The following is a 23,159-nucleotide window of genomic DNA, read 5'->3' as shown; positions in this document are numbered from 1 at the left end:
GTAAAATTCTGGTTTTCAGAACAATGAACGTTGCTTTTTAAGACTCTTAACTGACACACATTGAGCCAATGTTAAAGGGAACTCAGGGGAGGAACTGCTGGAGTATCATTTCCTCCTCATAAAGACCAGGCCTTTAAGATGTATGCTTTTCCATGTGCAGTGTGGTTGCAGGCTTTAAGTACAGTACTCCTTGGAGGAGTAACAGTAAACATAGTATTAAAAATGGCTACAAATTTTGATGTTAATGGAGAAAGTACAAAAGCTTCTTTATTAATCACTAGCCTGAAAAGCACTGTTATCGAAGTACTAGCTTCGCTTTTCTGGGGAAAGTTGATGGGGCATTTCAGATATCTGAAAGGGTACTGGTGGGCCTTGGAGATGGAGGAAATCAAGAAGCTGTCTACCTTGTCTGGTCTCCCAGAGGACCCTTCTTGTTGTGGGGTTGCTGAAGGTCAAAGAACAGGTGCTGGTTGCTACCACAACAGTACATCAGTGACAATATTGCAATGAATGAGACTCCCTGATACCCTTTCATCGGCTGGAAAGGCAAGGAGTGATCAGCAGGGCTCGCTCACCCAGTCCCATATGGCCAGTTCAAAAGTCTAATGGAGAGTGAAAACTGACAGTAGATTACTGTGGCCTGAATGAAGCCGTGCTGCTATGGAGTGCAGCCATAGTGGACAAGCTAAGGCTTTGTTATGAACTGGAGTCAAAGGCAGCCAAGTGATATGACACAGCTGATATCACTAATGCATTTTTCTCAATCCCTTTGGTAGCAGACTGCAGGACACAGTTTGCTTTCACTTAATGCACCTGGAATTAACTGCCCCAGGGGTGGAAACACAGCCCTACCATTTGCCATGGACCAGGCTGCACTGGAACAGGGTGAAGCTCTGAAACATCTGCAATACGTTGGTGACATCATCATATGAAGCAACACAGCCAAAGAGGTTTTTGATAAATGGGAAAAAAAATTAGTCCAAATCCTTCTGAAAGCTGGTTTTGCCAGAAAACAAGCAAAGGTCAAGGGACCTGCAGAGGAGATCCAATATTTTAGGAATAAAATGGCAATGTGGACGTCATCAAATCCCAATGGATGTAATCAATAAAATAACAGCTATGTCTCCACTAACTAGCAAAAAGGAAACACAAACTTTCTTAGGTGGTGTGGGTTTTTGGAGAATGAATATTCTGAATTGCAGTCTTAACCATGGGCACTATTGCACAGGTTATTCACATGTGAAACATGCTGCAATCAAACAAGCCAAGTGATTAAAGCCTCTTTGGTATGGAGGACAAAGGCTTCAACATAAATATGGGGAAGCTGGGCAGGCTGACTATATCACACTCCCACAGACCTGTCAAGTTAAACACTGTGTGCTTACAACAGTGGAAGCAACCACCAAATGTCTGGAAATATATACCGTGCCCCATGCCACTGTCTAGAACACTATCCTGGGCCTTGGAAAAATAAGTCTTACGGTGACGTGGCACCCCGGAAAGACTTGAGTCAATTAATGGGATTAATTTCCAAATCAAACCCTTAGGCACTGGGGGCCAAAGCGCATGGCATTGAGTGGCATCCTTTCTCACGCACCAGCTTCTGAGAAAATTGAATGATGTAATGGACTGTTAAAGACTGCGCTGAGAGCAACGGGTGCTGGGAACTTAGGGTGCAGATTTAGCAAAAGCCACCTGGTTAGGCAGTACTTCAAGGGATCTGCCAATCAAGCTGGCCCTGCCCATCAAAACCTTTACATACTATAGGAGAGGATAAAGCCCCTGCAGTGCACACAAAAAGTACGCTGGGGAAGATAGTGTGGGTTATTTCTGCATCAGGCAAAGGCAAACCCATTCATGGGACTGGTTTTGCTCAAGGACCTGGGCACACTTGTTATGTAATGCAAAAGGATTGGGAAGTCTGATGTGTACTTTAAGAGGATTTGGTTTGGGGTGAGAATATCCAATGATGTGAATTCATTATGTTAATTGCCATATAATACTGTATGCCATTAGTACTATGGTTTCTATATACGATATCTATGGTATTACAGTAAGAATTACCCAGATTGCTGAAGAATGAATTCTGATGAAAGCAAGCCAAGTTCGGCAATGATAGAACCAGATAAATGCAGTGGTGATGGAATCGCAACTGGCTTCCGCATGCAACAATCTAACACTGCACACCATCTCTTGTGCCCTGCAGGACTGTTACGATAAATGGAGCCCAAAGTCTAAATGAGCTCAGCAGACATTTTAGAGGGATGGCCCATAGGTTAGGAGAATGATATCTGTGTGTACATATCAAGAGACAGGAAAGGCAGTGGTGATTAATTGGGTTGTATTGGAAAGTGAGGTACCTGGGCTTGACTTAGATGGTATAGAATAAGGGGTGGGTGTTGTCCTGCTTTCAGCTGGGATAGAGTTAATTTCTTCCTAGTAGCTGGTACAGTTCTGTGTTTTGGATTTAGGATGAGAATGATGTTGTTAACACAATGTTTTAGTTGTTGCTGAGCAATGCTTGGACTAAATCAAGGACACTTCAGGTTCTCATACTGCCCTGCCAGTGAGTAGGCTGGGGGGGTACAAAAAGCTGGGACAGCTGGCCCCTGCTGACCAAGGGATATTCCATACCATATGACATCATGCCGAACCATAGAACTGTGGGGAGTTGGCTAGGGGGTGACAGCCCGTTGCTTAGGGACTGGCTGGGCATCAGTCAGTGGGTGGTGAGCAACTGCATTATGCATCACTTTTTTTGTGTGTTCTTTTATCAGTATTATTATTATTTGTTCTTTCGTTTCTGTCCTATTAAACAGTCTATCTCAACCCATGAGTTCTAACTTTTTTCCAGTTCTCTCCCCCACCCCACTGTGGGGGAAGTGAGTGAGCAGCTGCCTCGTGTTTGGCTGCCTGCTGGGTTAAACCATGACAAGCCAGTGTTGCTTTTACTCTTCCTTCATTCCTGTGGCTGTGGGATCCCCATGAACAGGGGGGTGCAAGTGCATTGATGAGTTACACCTGGAGGAAATGGGAGGCAAGCATATACAATAGACTTAAACTGTTATTTCACACATGCACCAACAAAAAAAAAAGTTTCTTCTAAAGTATTATTCATTCCTTTGGGTCATCATTAAAACATGTAGAAGCATTTTGATAAACCAGTGCAATGCACATGTATTCCCACACTTTCTTGCTTTAACTAAAAAACCCCCACCATTTCTATGTATTTTTAAGGTTGTTTTATAAGGTTAAATATTCTTAACCAAATGCAAAATGCAGTAGCAGCTGTCAATGTATCTTGATCTGGATGCTGGAGATTAGTTTTAATTAGTTTTATTGCTGGTGTGCAGTTCAGTGTTCGTGGTACGGCGTTGGTCTCACGGGGCCGAGCAGCTGGCTGTGCAGCCAGCGCAGCCCCTTGGCGCAGCGTGCCTTGCTCCTCTGTGCCTCACAAACAGAAGTAATACCGGAAAAAGACGACTTTTACAGAGCAGTTTAAGGCACTGACTCCAGTGACGTACGCTTCCTCATTTCAGTTGTGATTCCAGCAGCAATCAGTGTAGCTCTCATGGCATTTTGTTCTGCTTTCACTGCACTGAAGCCCCCATGAAATCCCATGGGCTTATACACATGATATGTTCTGCTTCTTCACAAATAAGAAACTTAGCCTGTTACCTATGTCTTGTTTTTCTCAAATGTCATGGGCATGCTATTAGAGCTCATGAGAGGTATTTGTCAAGTCATACTTTTGTCATCCTCCTTTATTAAACAAAATATAGTTTGTGTTCTTGTAAAGAAGAAAATAAAAGAAAGAAAAAGAGGTTTGTTTTTTGTTTCAGGCATTTCAGTAGCATGTAAGAAACTCCATAGTTAATCTCAGGAGAAAATTGATCTTTGTGTATAAAGTGGGTTTACATGGAAGAAAATACATTTCACAGTGATTGCCCACTAGTGTAACATTGCAGTAACCTGTGCTGTGTGAACTATTCTGAATTTATCGTTAAACGTGGTTGAATAAATAGGAGATTTATTGCACGTAGCCCTTGAGGAGTGTTTTGTTTAAATGCAGGGATTAGGGGGCATGGTTTAAAGCCTGAATCATTTATTAATTTTGCTAATTGAATAAATTGGTACTGTAATTCATGAGTTTTCAAAGCTGTTCCTTGTGTTTTCCTTTGACTAACGGTGTTTCCCTGGGTCTAGATGGGCAAGAGGAAGTTCAGTGGGCTGGAAATCACACTGATCGTCATCGTCTGCCTGGTGACAGTCATAGCCTGTGTCCTCATTGGGCTTTTAGCATCAGGAGAATCCGGTGTCAAAACTGCAGGTAAGTAGCTGCTGCTGGTGTAGGACCAGAGCAAAAACCCTGGGTGGGAACTGCTCAGCTCTGCTTGGTGAGGTTGTTGTAAATGTTGCAGAGCTTCAGGAACTACCTGTTGGCATCATTTCTGTCACTGATTCAGACTTTGCAAGTACATGGACGTTCATGTGAGAAAAAAAAAAAAATCACTCTAAGCACTGTAAAACAAAAAAAAAAAAGTAAATTTATGACTCTTAGTGTTACTATGATGTTCTTATCATTACCCGAAGGTGAATATTGGTCATTCCTTCCTTCAGATAATATATGTGAAGTTATCAGTTATGAACATAATAAATAGTGTAACCCAGAATTTATCGTCATGGTAGCAACTTTTATCCCTTTCTCTCAAGGCTGGACTTGTTTTATAAACATATAACTAGCATGATAAAATTTTTGAATATAAAAAAAGAACACTGAAAAAAAAAAAGAAAAAGGATCAGGAGACTATGTGGGAGTGGCCACATTGTGTGGAACATAAATTGTAACTGAAGAAACCATATACTGTTTCCTGCTAATGTGTTGGTCATTAGAAACCACTTGTCTTACAGCGATGTGATATAGAGCATCCGGCTTACAGTCCCATTTTGTCTGAGTAACCCCATTTACACATGGGGATTGAAGTGAAAAGCTTGAAAGTGAAAATGGCAGTAAATATAAATAAGTGCTTATACAAAACAAACACTTTGGTGTTTTAGTAAAACTGCCTATACAGGCTAATGCCTCCATCTTTTCTGCTTGTTTCAGTTTCAAGACAAGTAGGAATCTGCCTGAGCAAAAAGCACAAGTGCATATATTGCAGATAACATAAACGGGTGTGTCCATGTATTTGTGTGCATCTTGGCCTGAGACAAGATTTCTACACTTCACAGTTCTCATTCCAAACATACACAGTGTTCCAACATATATGTGAAGTGACTTTCCGTGTTGGAAGAAACTGAAACGAGCCATCAGGTGCCCTTTTTGCAGCTAAAGTTGCCGAGAGATCACCTTAAATTCAATCTGACAAACCTGAGATCTAAAAGAGCATCCTAATAGAGCTTTAAGGTGCTTTGGCCTGATGCTGTACTTCAAGCCCCTGTGAAGAGCAGTATTTCAGGGGAAGGAACACCTCTGAGAGCAGTGGCACAGTACACCTTAAGAAAAAAGTCCTTCCAATTTCTGTTTGGCATGTGTTTTCATGAGAAGCAATGCATATTGAGCTACAGGATGTACTGAAAACTGGATTAACGTATACCTTAAGAAATAAAATTATCAGTCACCCATATGTTCAAGAACCCTAAAGTGAAGTTGTCCTAACTTTATCTGAAATAATTGCATGCAATTTTTCAAAGGTAAAAATGAATCACACTAGCTGTAACTTACACTCATTTGAATCTATATTAATGGTTAGGGTTTCAATATGGTTAGAAACAGCAGAAGTAGTCATTGAGTTAAGAGGTGATCAAGTTATTCCTACATTTTAGAAATGCTGGTAATAACCTGTTATTTTATTTCCCTAACAGAATTTTCACCAGAATGTCCAAACATATTAATAGCAGAGAGAATTGACTGCATCCCAGATCAAATATCAACAAAGGTCTGAAAACATTTAAGAAAAAAATAGAAAATAAGACTTATCCCATAAAGCCTTGTGCTTAATTGCAAAAATGTAAATTGTCTCTACTATAACAGTTGTTTACTTAATTTTTATTTTTTTTTTTTTAATCTGTGATTGCCTGAATGCTTTGCAGGGTAGTGTAACTCCTGTATAACCTGTTTCAGCCCATTGACAGGTCTCATTTTTCTAGCCACTGTAGCCATTTGCTGTCAAAGGTTGAAGACCACTGGCAAAGTACTCCCTAGCAGTGTGGTTTTGGGATAGGTGGGAATAAAATTCATCAGACAGCAGGCAGCTGAAAAAAGCCACTCTTTTAACAAGTTTGCCTGAAGAGTTTCCTTTTGTCTGATGGTCAAGTACTAGCATTTATAATAGATCAGAAATAGCAGGTGAGGATGCCCTTTACCCAGATGCACAAGACTTTTATAATATGAGACATTGTAGCAGTTTCCTTTCAGAACCCATTTGAATCTCAGGGAATCTTGCTTGGTTGTGGTGTCTCTCATTTGGGAGAGTGCAGAGTTTAGAAATGACGTTTTGTCTTAAGGATCTATGAGTTAAGATTCCCAGTGAAAAGAATCATCTGAATTTTTCAGTGCTCTCACATTCAGAACATTTGTGTAGTGGTTGGTCTTGAAAGGCTATTATTATTTGTATTATCATAATTATTTTTCATCTTTATGATGGATGTTGTCATTTTCTGTTGGAAGCTGGTGAATGCCTGGCATCTTTCTTTGGGGGGTGTGTGTGTGCAGCTTAGGAGATAAAACAGTGAATATATTTACGATGTGTGGTGTTTGTCATTCACAGAGGTATAAAAAATTCTTAACCAGCTGTCTCAATCTCTAAGGAAATTCCATCTAATTCTGGAAATGACAGTTGTTAAAGCTTCTGTCATGCCATGGGTTTTGTTACAATATATAGTTCAATAAAGTCCTGTGAGTGAACAGGTTTGTAAAAGCTCAGAACACAGTCTGTTCCTCTACTCTTTTTGTTCCTTCACCCCACCCCCATCCCTTACCCCACCCCCACCCCCAGAAGCAAGCATACCACAGTAGGAGCACTCATGCAGATCACTTTAATCTTGAATTACTACCTTTGAACCAGTCACCCCACATTCACTGTATGATAACTGCAGCACTTAGGGAAGTAGTTTTGCTCTGGTTGCAGGTGTAAGCCTTATTGTAAGTCTGTCCTTGCTTTTTACCATCAGTGATCAGAAAGAATTAAAAAGAATGAAATGATAGATAACAGCAGAAATGTAAGGCCAGATGCAGGTTTGAACATTGGGGTACTTGCTCTGGAATATTCTGTTCTGAATTATTTCTAAATCTGTTTTTTTTCATTAGTGAAGACCAGGCAGCAGATTTCACAGCATTAGAGACAAACATCACCTTTGACCTGTGCCCTGATGAAAGCTGTTAGGTCCTTGCCTGACACAATCCAGTCCCACCCCAGTGTGTCTGTTCATTCTTGTATAAATTTTCTGCTGGAAGCATTTTGATTGTCCTTTAGGCTATTCTAATACAGCAACCAGCAGAGCTGCAAAACTGCAGGTACCTGCTTAGAATAACATAACTCTTCTGTAGTGGTTTCCATTAGTGGTTTTCAGAATAAACAGCAGCTAGGAAAATTATGATTTGCTTAAGGTCTTATGGCAGGTTAGCGTCTGTCTTGATTTCTTTATTCACTGAAGATGTCCTAGATGATGCCAAAAAATAAGTAGGATTGCAGGGGATAGAAGTATGGAAAGCAAATAGATATTTATTAACTGATCACAGGGCTGATGAAGATAGACATGCTGAAAGAAAGTAGATGTGTATTAGCTGTTCACTGCTGTGGAAAATTGCCATGAAGTTTGATTAGACAATAATGCACCGGTAAAAAATGAACTACCATGAGCAGAGCTAGTAATAGTCCATTATTGGACTCATACCTCTGAAAGCTTAGGGGAGGGGGTATTGTTTTTGTTCTAATTTGTGTGGTTTTTTTCCCAAAATAGCCTGCTGGTAGAGGTTTGTTTGGATACACGTAAGAGAGACATTTTAGTTCAGCACATAGACAAGCTATTCTTTTAATCCTTGGTGCTCAGTTCAATGTTCAGAAGCTATCTCATACTGTACCACAGCATAAATTATTTCCTCATATCCAGGATTAGTTCTAATTAAGTTTTGGCTTTCTTGGGTATTAGTATCTGTTATGCTGGTTTTATAGCTCAGAAGCTGTGATCAGCTCACATCTTTATTTACACTAAATGATAGCTTTTATAACAACATCTCTGGTGTCTTGGGATGAACTCTGCTCCTTTCCCTGTGTCAGCTGTATAACCAGTCTTGCACTTCTGTATTTATTTCCTTATGCAGCATGCTCAATGTACCATGAAAATACAGAGCTATAGCTTACAAATCCACTAGAACAAGATCTAGCTAGATGAATATCACTGGAATGGCAAGCAACTGCTGAAAACAGTCAACAAGTATTCATGAGAAGTAAATGGAGAAAAAGAAAAGCATGCTTATGAAGTTGGGAATGCAGATGCTTAAACTACCAGGCTTTAGGAAAATGTGTTTGAGCTATTCTGCATTGCATGGGATAGTCACTACTCTAGGAAGGGATAAGAGGACAGAGGCAGCAACTCAGTTCTTATGTGTTTGGGATCTTCCCCTGTCTATGAATGAAAAGAAGTAAGGGAGTAAAGCTGCGATCTCTGCAGTCATGGAAGGGATCAGTGCTTTTTGTCATTTACTCTGAAATAGTTTATAAAACGGTAAACAGGGAGTCTCATGGTAGAGTTGGGAAGGTGGAAAGTGAGCATGGGGTTTTCACAGCCTTAGAAAGCACATTGATTTGTGGATCGATGTGGGGGAAAATGAGTCACTACATCTCTCCTCCAACTGTCGTTTTTGCTTGGAAGATAATGAAAATGACAGCAGAAATGTTTTCTGATGTGATGATTCCATGACAGAGAGACAAATATCTTCTCCATTAATCTGAGTTTTATCTTGGGTGGGTTTGCAGAGATTTCTGTGCTCTGTGCAATCACTACTGAATAAATGCACTAAGACCTCCCAAGCCAGTGCGTCTGTGAGCTGGCTCCATGCTTTCCTTCAGCCCTTGCACGACTCGGGCTGGAGGTGGCTTGTCTTTGCTCTGTTCAGAGGCTGCTAAAAATTTTTGACCTGTACGGACCAGTTTGGCCTCTATAACCCAAAACCAAGTGCTCCCAAAGACAGCAGCAATAGAGATTTTGGACCATATCAAGAGGCAGAATACTTTAAATAAGAATGGCACAAACAACAAAAATACTTGGGCACGATCAGATAGAGGCAGAAACAGCTTCTGTTAGTGTGCAAGGTGGAGGGAGGTCTTGAAGAGCTGTATGTTGGAATTGGATATCTGAGATTAGTTATGGACACTGCCCTTTGCCCACAGTGAAATTTGTATTACTACTACTGCTCTTTGCCCTAAGTAATGAATTGAGGTTCTTAAGGTGAGAAAATGTGTGGAATCTTAGGGGTGTATTACCCATATCTTATCGTATTACCCAGATCTTATCTTCAAACATAAAACTTAAGGAAACAGCACATGAATAAATTAATTTCTAACAAAAAACAAAGATAGAATCGTTTTGTAGCTTATTAGACTCCAGAAAAGTAGTGTAAGGGTTGGTGCCACTACACTGAGATACATGCTTTAAACAACAGGTTTATTTGTTTGGGATTTTGTTTGTTTTTCTTTTGGGTGGGGAAGTTAATTTACCTCAATTTGAAGTTCTGCAAAATTAATATGAACATTTCTGCTTTTGGAATATTACACTAAAATGTAGATATTATACATGGCAATCAGTTATGTATATGTTTAACCAGTTGTTTACAAGATATTAAGCCAACTATAACTTTCACCCCCTCTCCAGTGAGTGACTTTTGGTCAGACTGTACTGTATCTACCACACCTCAAATGTTTCATATAATTATTTTAAAATGCTTATGTTGCCTGTGGACCTCATGGTTTTAAGAAAGAATAAATGGCTACTAAGCAAATTTCTGCTCTGAATCCAGAAAAAAAATCCTTTCCATTTAGTGTGTTCTGTGCCATTGAGTTCATTCAATAGAGTTTTAGAGAGCGAGTAGATCTGATTGCAGATATTATTAAGGTTTCTGATGTTTGGGATAAAATGAACTCCATGTGCATTTTAAATGTTTTAGTATAGCTATATATATATTTATATGGTTTAAAATCAGCTCACATGTGCCCCTCATTTCCTTGAATCAGCTCACCTGCATCCTGCGTGGCTGCTGCTGGAGTCCCAGCAGTGATACCAGTGTGCCCTGGTGTTTTTTCCCTTCAAACCATGGGTACAAAGTGGATGGGTCAACAAGATCAACACAGGCAGGTAAGCTTCAGGCTGAGCTCCCCAATTTATGTACGTGCCAATGTTCAATTCAGTACAGTAACATTGCAACACATGTTTTTTCCAAAGGATTCGAGGCTACGTTAACAAGGCTGCCATCACCTTCCCTCTTTGGAAATGATATCAACACTGTTCTCCTCACAGGAGAGTATCAGACACCAAATCGCTTCCGGTTCAAGGTTAATCTTTCTTTTCTGCTGTTTTAAGGTTCATGTTCTATGCAAGATTTTAGGTGGGTTGTAACTCTGCAGTGAGGTTAGAAGGGCTGGACTAATTCCTCTGATACAGTCTTAAGACTCCCATTGAAGTGTTTGGCTCCTCTCTTCTTCATCCTCTGCTGTTGCAATGCATCAGGTTAATGAGCGTTTAGCACAGCCAGATTTCTGCATGAAAAATTACTGAGAATTTTGAAAAGCTCAGCTTTTATATTATCTATGCTTTTTCCCCATGCTAGGAAAATTTTGCAGATAAGTATATTTGTTTACTTTTTATTTATGGCCTGGCTAGATCTCTCAATCATTTTAACAGACAACATTAATACCTCCAATGATTTGTTTACTATGGAAAACTCAACAGTCCATGCATGAATGTAGAGTAGCAACGGGTTCTGGCGTTAAGCAGGGCTTCTGTGGGAGACTTTCTTCTTGAAGTGGGCTCCTGCTGAGCCAGGGAAACAAAGTAAAGTATTTTGATGGTAATGGCTGAAAAACGAGTGATGAAAATTGGAAGTGAATAAAGATGAAGGCAGGAGTCTGGGACGGGTTAGGAATATCCTTAGCCAGAACTGTATGCTAATATTGTAGAATATTTGAATTAGGCAATAATTTTTAAAAGCTCAACACTTCTGTTGTTTAAACATGTGCAGATCACTGATCCTAAAACGCAAAGGTTTGAAGTCCCTCATGAGCATGTGCAACCTTTCACTGGATCCGCAGCCTCCAATTTAAACTACAAAGTGGATGTCAAGCAGAATCCCTTTGGCATCGTGGTGACCAGGATAAGCAACGGTAGAGTGCTGTAAGTAATACTACTGCTTTTTCTGAATGACAGGGATGTCATTGGTTTTCTTTGAAAGCCGACGTTGCCACACAAAAAATATATGTCCAAGATGCCACGTGCAATGTGCCCTCTTGGACAAGGAATCATAGAAAGGTTTGGGTTGCAACTGACCTTAAAGATTGCAATCTATTTTTCCTCTTCTGAGTGATGGATATTCTGCAAGGACTCTTGCAAGGCCTTTGGAAAAGAATTCTGTGACATGGAGAGCTCTGTCTAAAAGGTTTTAGGACCGGTGCTCTGTTCACTTTCTCCCAATACCAGAGAAACCTTTACAGCTTCTTCGTTCCTTTAATTTGGGGAATTTCTGTTTTCCAAAGTATTCCTTTCCAGTGCTTCAAATCACATGGGAACACTCTTCATTGCATCTTTTATTTCTCACAATCATGCTGAAGCTCTGAATCACCAAAACCAGGTTGCCCTTCAGACCGGTGTGATATCCAAGCACAGCTGGTGCAGGCCACTGATCAGCCAGGCAGGTCCTGCTGTGAGTAAAATACTTGGTGGACTTCCACATTGAATGCTTTCGTGCCCTTTGGGTTCTAAAAAGAGATACATAAAGCAGACCTAGAAATCTAACAGCATGGCTTAAAGAACCATTAGAAAGGGGAAGTGTCAGGACGAACATGCTTATTAAATCAGTCCAAGAATGATTACCAGTGGGAGTGCTAGAGCAGTTGGATTATTAACGCTTCAAGTTTAATGAATTAGCGGTTACTTTTGTGCTCTTATTAGTATTGTTTTCTTGCTTAGAATCCTCTCTAATGATTGATTTGCAATTACAGAGAGAGCACAAAAGATGGACTTGGTGTTCGGTAGTGCGTGACTGATTAGGCAGGTATATGGAGAGGGAATACAGAGCCTAGTCCAATAGAACCATGTTGAAAGAGCGCTCTGGAAGATTGTCTGTCTTTCCCTTAGGCCTTTCTTTAATTTGGTAGAAGTGGCTGCACTTCTGTCTCCTAAAGAAAAAAAATCACAGCGGTGCTTGACTCTGAGTGTCTACTTGGAGATGCCTGATGAAGCCTCTTTGGCACCATCAGGGTCTGCAGGAAGGAGCGAAACCTGAAGCTTCGCTGGCCAAGGGAGCCGAGGCTCTGGTTCACCGTTACGGCAAGCTAAAGGAACGAGAGGAAATCACAGAGTCCATTGCCCTGCAGCGAGCTGCTGCTTGGGGCATCCCATGGCAGGAATTGGGCTGCCTCCCGCCCCTCCCTGCCTCAGCAGTGACAACCAGGCTTCCCCACCGTTTCTCATGTCCTTTCCATAGAAACAGGGAGTGACGTTAGGTTCTGCTGAAGTATTTAAAGTTGTCATGATCCTTATTTGGAAGAGGAGTTGTTTGTCTGCAATGAAAGGAATAGAGGAAGGTGCAAAACTAAATGAAGAGAAAAAACTGTATTACTGAAATGGACTTGTCCTGTGTGCTTTGCTAATGGATGTAAAGGAGGAATATTGATCTCGGCTTGTTCTGTTTGTACAGATACACACAGTAGTCTCCGTGTCTATTTTCAACACCAGCAACTTCACACTCCTTGAAAAGCCTCGCGGTGGCTTTATGCAGAATTTGCTGCAGGAGGTGCGATAGCCCTCAAATGGGACTTGATCCATGCTAAGGACGATGTTATTACTTTTAACCTGCGCTCATCTGTGCTCAGGTTGTTTGAGAGTGAGCCCATTTCTACCCCTTACTGTGAGCTTGTTCAGGGAGCGGATTCAGGATGCAGCGCAACAGGTGTGGGGTGGGAAGCTGAGGTGGAAGAGGGGAGTGCAGATGTACCCCTGAAAGTAGATGGGCCGTGGGTATGAGACGTTTCTGCAGGATCAACAGGCTCCGCTCACCTCGTCGTCAGTGCAAGGGTCGCTCTGCTCCAGCCCCGCACCATCCTTCCCCCCTCTCCTTTCAGGTCCCTGGATGGACACGGGAACCTGCCTCCCAGCTCTAACGGAAAGCAGTGGCAACAGTTGTTACAACAAGTCTTGGTTAAATACTGGTTTTGTTTTTTAAACTGTTTCATCAGATTTGATACTACCATTGGACCACTGCAGTACGCTGACCAGTTTTTACAGCTGTCAATCAAACTACCTAGCAGCAACATTTACGGTGTGGGAGAGCACGTGCATAAGCAATACCGACACGATGTTAACTGGAAAACCTGGCCCATGTTCAGCAGGGATGTTGGCCCCTCTGGAGTAAGGACTGGTTTTCTTCCGCTTCATTCTTTGCAGATGATTTCTGAAATCCAAGCGTGTTCTGCAGCTGACACATTAGCAGTATCAATGAGGTTTTCCCTAAAGATGTTTCAGGCACTGCAGGTGCCTTACTAAAAGGTAGATGGTACTGATGAATATTCCCTGAGGAAGAGCTTTTTATAAATATTTTGATTTTTGTGCTGATGTGCAGTTGAAAACCGGTTGTTAAACACTAATATATTAGTTTTCAGTTTCTACTGGTAAGGAAAATAAATAAAAGTTTGTACTAATGCATTGCTGTGTGCAGCATTCAGTACAGATGACACATGCTTCTCCAGTTAACATCCTTGTTGCTTGGGACACGATGGAAACGTTTTCTTTAACAGCTGCCTCTTCCCAAGATAAAATACGTCTCTTAGCTGTTATTAGTTTCTATAGTCTGTATGGCTGTCTCTTTATGAAACGATTTCCAGGGCACCCATTTTGTGATAATTGTAAGACTATTTGATGCTAATACCTCAGTTTTCTAAAGAAAAAACAACGTGCTTTACTTTGAGAGAGCATCTCAGTGTCTTGCTGAAATGCGAGTTATGCTAACAGAAACTAGAGGGTGAGATCACGATATGTAATTAACTATTAATTTTGAATGTGTATCACTTACTTTGAGACACCTTCTCACTGTCCTCTTTATTATTTCTTACCTGAATGGCTCTATTGAGTGTAGACTCATTAAGCAAAATCAACAATGAAAAGAATCTAATTAGTTTTATTTTAGATTGCTCAAGTTTTGTTTCTTGTTAATTTGTTCTGAATTTTGTTTTGCAGGGGAAGAAGCACAACTATTACAGCAATTGTTAAAATTTCTAAGCCTTTTGTTGCTAATAATAATGGAAGAAAACACCAGAAAGGAAATAAAAAAGAAGCAAGGCATTCTGTTATTTCCATAGATAGACATAAGTATGATTACCTTCCGGGGTTAATAGAAGTACAGATTAGATGCAAAACCTAATCTATGGTGAAAGCTGACGAAGGCACCTTTAAAATTCTCTTCTTTGCTTGCTGTGCATACGTATTACCCAGAAACAGTAGCGTAATATATGCGGACTTGCCTGAAGATCCGTCATACCTGCTTGCTTATTTATCTCTATATTTGGAGAAACTTTTGTTTTAATGGAAAATAAAGGAGAAGGATGCCAGGAAAGAGAAAAGAGAACTGTAGGAAGGTGTTAGGATTTTTATTTTGGTTGTTTGCTATATTTTGAGAAGTTTCAAGTTCTACCTGTGATGTATTTTGAAACATCCCAGAACGCATGCTGTTGTTAGAATTTACTCAGCTGACTTATTCTTTTTGTCCTTGAAGGAAATGCATAACTTATATGGAGTTCAAACTTTCTTCTTGTGCTTGGAAGACAGCTCCGGAGCCTCCTTTGGTGTTTTCCTAATGAACAGTAATGCCATGGGTAAGAAAGCTTTCTCTGCAGCTCTGACCATTGTAGTTAAATGCCTTTTTAGATGACCTGTGGGATTGGGATCAAAACTGTAGTGTTTAGCATACATGACGTAAGCAGCAAGTAGCACACAGTTAACACGAAGACTGTGTTGTAAACTCATGGATCAGAAACCTCTCTGAAGCCTGTGCAGGTCTTTGCAGATGTGCAGGACACTGGAATCAGAGCTTAAATTTGGAGTGAGCAATACTTGAAAGTATATGCCCTTTAGTCTCTTTAGATAAGCCTGCATACATGTATACTTTACAGAGCTCTACACATCTCTTGAAGATGGAAAAATGTACTAAAAATTTGAAGATAAAAGATTGAGCCACTGGATTTCTTTTGATTCTTTTCCCTAGCATGTAAAGGAATGGAAATATGGACAGTTATAAGTGTCATCTGAATACATTTCCCCTTTGTAAGTTCAACTAATGGTTTTGGGTTCCTGAAGTATTTTTGGTTTGTGTTTTTTTATAAGTAAAACTTATAATCATCAATTAGAATATTTCAGTTATTTTAGATTTAGCTGTTATTCAAAATTGGCTTTGTGCACTCTTGTCTGTCAGAGTTTGCAGTGCAGCCCACTCCAGCAGTGACCTACAGAACCATTGGTGGGATCCTTGATTTCTATATCTTCTTGGGGAACACTCCAGAGCAAGTAGTCCAGGAGTATGTGAAGGTACCTTCAGCTAGAGACGTGATGTGTTGAACAGACTTTTTAAAGTGCTTGGGATTTATTGGTGATCCCCAGCCCCTCCCCTCCCCCTCCCCCCTCCCCCTTATACAACAGGAAGCCTTCTCTATGTTACCTATTAACTGAAAATATGTCTCAATATATATTTAACTAAGAATAACTGTTAGTATGTCCCCAATGTGACTGCTGTCATTAGTAATAGGTAGCTGGGGTTAAGGTGGGGTGTAGATATTTTTAGCTGCCCTGTTACAGGCAGCTGAAACTTAAGTACTACTTGTACTAGCTATGCTGGAGCAGAGACCATGCAGTAGCTCAAGGCTCGAGTCTGTAGCTGCTAAATTCTTCAGTCTGTATGGCTTGACTGATGTGCAGCAGACACTGGAGCTAGAGATGTTCTACATGTAATAACTTGTTTGCTGGGGCTCTCTTGTTATAAGGACAAATTCCTCTTCCCGTGGTAGTATTATAGGCTAGACAATGTGCTTACAGGTATGTCATGATTTTAAGGTCATAAGATATTGCTGATATCTTTTGTACTTCTTGAGATCCATTTATGTTTCAGTGACATTTTAAAGAATGGGCAGTGTTCCAAAATATTTGTATTTCTTAAAATAAACCGACAAAAGCCATAGAAAAATATATCATTTGGGAGTGATCTGCTCATTTCACATACTCAAGCTTAGCGTATATTATTCAAATAGATTTGAGGAGTAGGGATCTAGGAACGGGCACCAAGGTGACACACAGTATGCACTGATGATGTATGGGATTTTTGCTCTCAACTTGCAGCTTGTGGGACTGCCAGCATTGCCATCCTACTGGAGCCTGGGCTTCCAGCTCAGCCGCTTCGGTTATGGGTCTCTGGATGAGGTGAAGCGAGTTGTGGAGAGGAACAGGGCGATTGGGCTCCCTTATGTAAGTATGGGGTCTGAGGAGGAAAAAGCAACGCTGTGAAGGCAGACTTCTGCAGGAGGAATGACCAGGAGATCCTGAACATTGTGTTCTGCAACTGGATCATTTCACATCAATTTAAATTAGCAAATTTCCAATATATAGGCTTCTGGTGTCAAAGGTTTTTGTGCATTTTAACAGTAGACCCATTATCAGAATGTGGGACGTGGTGGGACTTAATTACAGTAAGTTTTATTTGAGCACTTTGATATTTCTTCAGTTATACTTTTCATCTGTATTGATTTATCTTCTCATATTACCTAATCCGTGATTTTTTTTTTTTAATTCTCTTGTGAAAATTTAGGGAACCATATGTTACTCTTAATTGACATCCAAAGGTAAAGTATAATAAACTTTAAAAATTAGATTTCAGATTAGATTAGCCTGATGGTTTGGTTCAAATAGAATAAAAATACTGTAATGGTAAACCAAGAGTTGAGTAGGATTTAAGGGGATAGATGTTGAAGTCAGGCAATTGCAATGAAATAGCCACGCATCCAGGGGTTATTTGAAAGGATGCCAATATACACATTAATTTAAATCATGTTAATGTTAAATGCAGCTCTTTATAGGACAAAAGACGTGTCAGTACCATTAATTAGGGCTGTAAGTACGTGATGAGGTGCACATTGTTTGCAAGTGCTCCTGACAGCATACTTTCTGCCAGGTTGCTGTAAAGTCCCAGCAGTACATTCACTATAAGATAAACAGGAATTGTCAGCAGAAGTTGTATGGAACTAATATACAAAATCTTTACATATCGCTTCTAATTTTAAAGTTGAACTCACTTCTCTTTCAGGATGCTCAGATCACTGATATTGACTATATGGAGGAAAAGAAAGATTTTACATATGACAAAGTGAAGTTTCAAGATCTCCCTTATTTTGCATCTTATATGCATGACTATGGACAAAAATATATTATCATATTGGTAAGCATTTCACTATTTCTTTTTCCCTTGTAAATACTATCATTATAACTATTGATTATTATACTCTGCTTATTCTACATAATTATTACATTTATTGCCTAACATTCTAGTGGCCTTTAATAATTGATGGAGTGTATCCTGGTTTCTTATTCTTTGTTTTCCAATTTATTTTTTTTTAGGATCCTGCTATTAGCATAAAAAATCTAGTGAACGGTAGTTCATATGAAAGCTATGTCAGAGGAGAGAGTAAAAAAGTCTGGGTTAATGAATCGAATGGAGTAACAGCATTACTTGGGGAGGTAATTGAATTTTTATGCATTTGAACTTGATCTGTTGTCACTGTTATGGTTTACTTTAGGTCAGAGAGCTCCTCTTGAAGTGTAATTTTCTAAGTTTCTTCTTTCAGTAAAATCCCCTGCCAGTGAGAACTAAGTTTATAAGGACTCACTAAAGATATGATACTTCTCAACCTTTCTTGATTATTTTATTTTTTAGCAATTTTTTACGTTAAACAAAAAGGAAAACTCAGGTAGTTTGAAGGCTCAAGGGACAATTCATCAGCCAGCTCCTATTTATTTTCAGTAGTGACTGAAAAGCCAGTTCCCACATTATCCTTTTAATTTATGATTTTAAATTCTGTTGAGAATTTTTTCTGGTGTGTATAGTTTCTTGTATGACTTAAAAGTAACTGAAAACCTCAAAGTTAAGAAACTCATATTCTTCCTGCTTTCTTTCTGCATGCAAGCTATTGTCACTTTAGCAGTTTGTTGTTCAAAAGTCTTCATCGGAGCTCTGTATGGAGACTGGCCATGATGGCTAACTACGGGGTCCTGCTGGACAACAGGCTGAACAGGAGTCAGCAGTTTGCCACTGCAGCAACAAAGGCAAATTGGACTCTGGGCTTCACCCACGGTGGCATTACTAGCAATGATGGTGATGTGATCATCCCACTCTACTCAATCCTTTTCAGGCTGCACCTGAGAGCTATGTCCAGTTCTGGCCCCAGTAATTCAAAAAACATGCAGACAGACTGGAGATGATCCAAAGGAGGGTCATGAAGGTGATCAAAGGGGTGGAGAACCTGCTCTACTAGGAAAGACTGGATGGAATTGGGTCTTTCTTCCCTAGAGAAGGGAAGGCTCAGGGGTTACTTCATCACAGTGTTCCAGTCCTTGAAAATCAGCTACAGAGAGAGCAAAGGCTGTCTCTTCACAAGGAGCCCCATGGGGAATAGGAGGGATAACGGGTGCAAGTTGCACCAGAAATTTTTCACACTTGAGAACAACTGATCACTGGAACAACCTCCCCAGGGACATGGTAGAGTCCCCATTACTGGAGGTTTTCAACTTGCAATTGGACAGGATACTAATGATCTCATCCCAGTCCCTTTGCCAAGAAAGGTGGGACCAGATGATCTGTCAATGTCCCTTCCAACCTGGTCTGTTCTATGATTCTATAAACTCTTATAAATATCATTAAAAGTTAAATTAATTATTTCCCTTTTCATATTTCAGGTGTGGCCAGGGGAAACTGTGTTCCCAGACTTCACCAACCCAGACTGCACTAGCTGGTGGGTGGAAGAATGCAAACTGTTTTATAGCATAGTGCCATACGATGGGATCTGGATTGTAAGTAATTCAGAACTTTCATTTTTATTTTTATTTTTAAAAATAGACAAGCATTGATGTTTATCAAATTCAATTTGCATTGAATTTGAAAGGGATGTTTACTATTATGAACCTGAAATCAGTGCAGTATGTGTATGTCTTCTGGTGTTGAATTTGCAATTCAAATTTTAATTTTAAATTTTAATTTGAATCATTAATCATGGCATTTAAATGATCAGTGTACTGTTTTTTGAATCTTCAGTGACACTTTAAAATGCTTCAATTGATGAACCATTGCTAATGGCAAATGCTAGCACACTCCTGTACTCAGAATGGTAATATTTGCAGACCTGCATACCTGCTCAGTGAATGTGTGCTAAACAGGCTCTGAATATAGTGTAAAATATATATTTATGAGCTCCAAGTAGCTCATGGATTTTCTGGTTAGTGAATCTCCAGTTGCTGTTCCAGATAAGGATTTGGAAAAACCAGGCTCTCTAGACAGGTTCTCCCACAAAAGGGCTAAAATACAGTCTTGCAAAGCAGATTTCACATACAATTCATGGGAATCAGATGAAATTAAGAACCATTTTGGCTGACCAGATTAGTTTTTTTAAGGAATATACTGCAATGAAGCTTCTTAAAGAAGGTGTCTGAAGGAAATCTGTACTTAAACTTCTCAATCCCTGTCTCAGTGCCTTCTTCCCTTTATTCTTTTTGTCATTTTCCTACTTCCTTGTATTTAAAAATAAATAAATATTTTGAAAGAAGACAAGAATCTACTGAATATTTTGCCAAGCATTTTAAAAAGCTGTAACCATTTTAAATTAATCTTTGTGGCAAAATACAGCCCTTCAGCTGCTGTGTGTGTGGTGGGTTGACCCTGGCTGGACACGTGTGCCCACCAGAGCTGCTCTGTCGGTCCCCTCCTCAGCTGGGCAGGGCAGAGGAAATATAACGAAGGGCTCATGGGCTGGGGTGAGGACAGGGAGCTCTCTCAGCAGTTACCATCACAGGCAAAATGGACTTGATTTGGGGAAAAAAAAATATTTCATTTATTACCAATTGAATCAGAGTAGGGCAGTAAGAAATAAAGCAATTCGCAAAAAACCTTCCCCCCACCCCTCCCTTCTTCCGAGGCTCAACCTCACTCCTGATTTCCCTCCCTGCTCCCTGCCAGCAGTACCAGGGATGGGGAATGGCGGTTATGGTCAGTCCATCACATACTGCCTCTGCTGCTCCTTTCTGCTCCCACTCTGCCCTGCCCTGGCATGGGCTCCCCCCATGGGGGCACCCCTCGGGCACAGCCCACCACGAGGGGTCCCTTTGGGGTCCCCAGCCTGCCTCCAGTCCTGCCCCAGCAGGCACCCCCTGCCCCAGCTTGGGCCTTTCCCTGGGCTGTGGGGGGGGGATCTGCTCCCCTATGGGCTCCATGGGCTGGGGGCACAGCCTGCCCAGCCAGAGGCTTCGCCACGGGCTGGGGGGGCATCTCTGCTCTATGCCTGGAGCCTCCCCGCCTCCTCCTGCGCTGCCCCGGTGCCCGCAGGGCTGCTGCTGTCACGTACCCTCACTCCTCTCCCCCGCTGCAGTTGTACTTCAGAAGGGAGAAAACCCCCGCACATTACCCCCATTGTGGCCGGGCTGGGCCATGGGCAGTGCTGGGCCCGGTGGCACTGGCTGGCACGGGCTCCACCGGGCACGGGGACAGCTTTACAGGCACCTTCACACCCGGCACCAAACACTGGCCGTGCAAACCCAATACAATTTGATAAAATGAATTTTTCTCACTTATTTTTGCTGATTCTGTGTTCCATCAAGTCAAGCTATTAAGTGTTAAGACTGCACAGTGCTCTTTACGGAGAGCAAGTACTTTGAGTGAAGCAAATTGGTCACTAGACTGTGGTGCCTCCATGATGAATTTGCTCTCTTCTTCCATACATGCTTTTCCTGTAGCATATTCAGGGATGCACGTAGAAATACACTGACAGAATTGCCAAATAAAATATTCATGGAAGGAGGCAGCAAAGTTTGAAAGTATAATGGCTTGGAAAGTATTATAAAAGAGATGTTTAAGAATATCTAGGTATCTTGTGTATTTTGAGAGGAAGCATCAATGTACATTTACTGGTTCAGCATTTCTCTCTAAACAAGCACTCCATACCAAAGATATTGCCTTGAGAGATGTGTGGAGTAGGTCATAGGCAGAGACAACGTATACATAAGCATCTCTTGCAGTTTCTTTCGGTGGAGGGATAAGATGTAGCTCTTGCGACATAATGTTCGCCTGCATATAGAAGTCTGTCCAACAGAGAGCTATGTTAATACAGGAATGAACCAGGTCACTATCTGAGTTATATTATTCTTGCCTAGTTGTATGGTACTAGTTCTAAGTAATTATTCATTAAAGGCTAAGAGAATAGAATGTAAGACTTTGTTAAGAAAATGTACTTGAGGAAAAAATTTTACATTCTGTGTCTTACCTTTTCAGGATATGAATGAAGTAGCCAACTTTGTTAAAGGCTCAAAAAATGGTTGTGCGCAGAATGACTTAAACTATCCTCCTTTCACTCCCCGTAAGTCCATTTACTGTAATTAGAAAGCAAAATATCAAAAAATGTATGAATTACTGTGCAATTGGCTACAAGGATGTAAAGTGATTTTAGTTTCATTCTTACGGGTGAGGTTTGAACATTACTAGTGATAGAAAACACCAATATACTGAAGCTGTAGTTCATATAACTGGCTTTGTTCCATTTTCAAAGTATTACTTAATATTGTCCTTGCCTTAATTATGTCGGATAATATAATGATCTTCTTTCACTATCAGTACTTTTTGAGATGTAGGCAGAGCTAAAATGGAACTCATAGTTTGTATTAAATAGTAGGTTTATGTAACCATTGCCAACATGTTCTCAGATGATGATTCACAATTGTAGAATGTAGGTCTCAGTTGTTCTTTGTATGGGTGGAAAAGGTCACAGACAAATCAAACCAGCAGCCAAGAATAACATTTTGTTTTTACAGTAGTAATACTGGCCTTAGTGCAAACAGAAAAGGGCTTGAATGTCATGAATGTGCATTAAAGAAAAGATTGGAAATATTCATACTGAAAATGTACCTTAAAAATTATATTTGTCTTCCTTTATTGAAGGTATTCTTGATAATCTCATGTTTTCTAAGACACTTTGTATGGATGCAGTACAGAAGTGGGGGAAACATTATGATGTCCACAATCTTTACGGATATTCCATGGCCATATCAACACAGAAGTAAGGAATGTATCCTAAAATCTTTACAAAAAGGTTTCAGAACAGTGCATGGCCTGCGTTTTGAAAAACAGCAAAAGACTTCACTTCTAAAGGGAACCAGTTCCTAGAAAACACTGTATTATATTTAAGACAATGCAGCTAAGGCAAAATCTACTAACTAAAGCTGATAGTAAAAGCCACATGTTGCTTTTAAAAGCTACATATTGCTTGTAAAATCTGTATGGAAGGATTATTTAACATTAATGTATTGAACTTCGCTAAAATACACCTGCTTAACTGTAAAGGAGTTCACATATCTGGTACGAGTAATTATTGTAAATCAGTCAGTGTAAATCTGCCGTATAAAAAAACATTGATGTCCAAATTGTCTTTTTCAGTTTACATAATTCCAGTCTTATTTCCTTTCAAGAGTCATCAATACACTGTTTCCTGGAAAACGAAGCTTCCTTATTTCACGGTCTACTTTTGCTGGATCAGGAAAGCACACAGGACACTGGCTGGGAGATAATGCAGCAACATGGGATCACATAAAGTGGGCGATACCTGGAATGCTGGACTTCAACCTCTTTGGAATTCCCTATGTATCACATTACTTTG

The 23,159-nt window shown here is 40.4% G+C and overlaps 1 protein-coding gene across 2 annotated transcripts in view; it reads left to right on the top strand.

Annotated features, from left to right (window-relative positions):
• Window positions 1-4,206: 4,206 nt before the first annotated feature.
• SI (sucrase-isomaltase) overlaps window positions 4,207-23,159 on the top strand; it is a 51,689-nt gene continuing 32,736 nt past the window's right edge. The window contains exons 1-16 of one of the 2 annotated variants that reach the window (XM_056359137.1): window positions 4,207-4,334; window positions 5,799-5,800; window positions 5,866-5,939; window positions 10,233-10,353; window positions 10,441-10,550; window positions 11,237-11,388; window positions 13,449-13,620; window positions 14,981-15,080; window positions 15,677-15,789; window positions 16,594-16,719; window positions 17,555-17,686; window positions 17,866-17,985; window positions 19,201-19,314; window positions 21,782-21,866; window positions 22,445-22,562; window positions 22,972-23,143. In XM_056359137.1, coding sequence (XP_056215112.1) covers window positions 4,207-4,334; window positions 5,799-5,800; window positions 5,866-5,939; window positions 10,233-10,353; window positions 10,441-10,550; window positions 11,237-11,388; window positions 13,449-13,620; window positions 14,981-15,080; window positions 15,677-15,789; window positions 16,594-16,719; window positions 17,555-17,686; window positions 17,866-17,985; window positions 19,201-19,314; window positions 21,782-21,866; window positions 22,445-22,562; window positions 22,972-23,143 — 1,839 coding nt within the window. The remainder of the gene's footprint in view (window positions 4,335-5,798; window positions 5,801-5,865; window positions 5,940-10,232; window positions 10,354-10,440; window positions 10,551-11,236; window positions 11,389-13,448; window positions 13,621-14,980; window positions 15,081-15,676; window positions 15,790-16,593; window positions 16,720-17,554; window positions 17,687-17,865; window positions 17,986-19,200; window positions 19,315-21,781; window positions 21,867-22,444; window positions 22,563-22,971; window positions 23,144-23,159) is intronic. The other variant, XM_056359136.1, reaches the window with a different exon arrangement.

The sequence above is a fragment of the Falco biarmicus genome, chromosome 13 (genome assembly GCF_023638135.1).
Source record: "Falco biarmicus isolate bFalBia1 chromosome 13, bFalBia1.pri, whole genome shotgun sequence".
NCBI lineage: Eukaryota > Metazoa > Chordata > Aves > Falconiformes > Falconidae > Falco > Falco biarmicus.
Note: the sequence above shows the minus strand (reverse complement) of the source record. Positions and strands in the feature narration are given on the sequence as shown.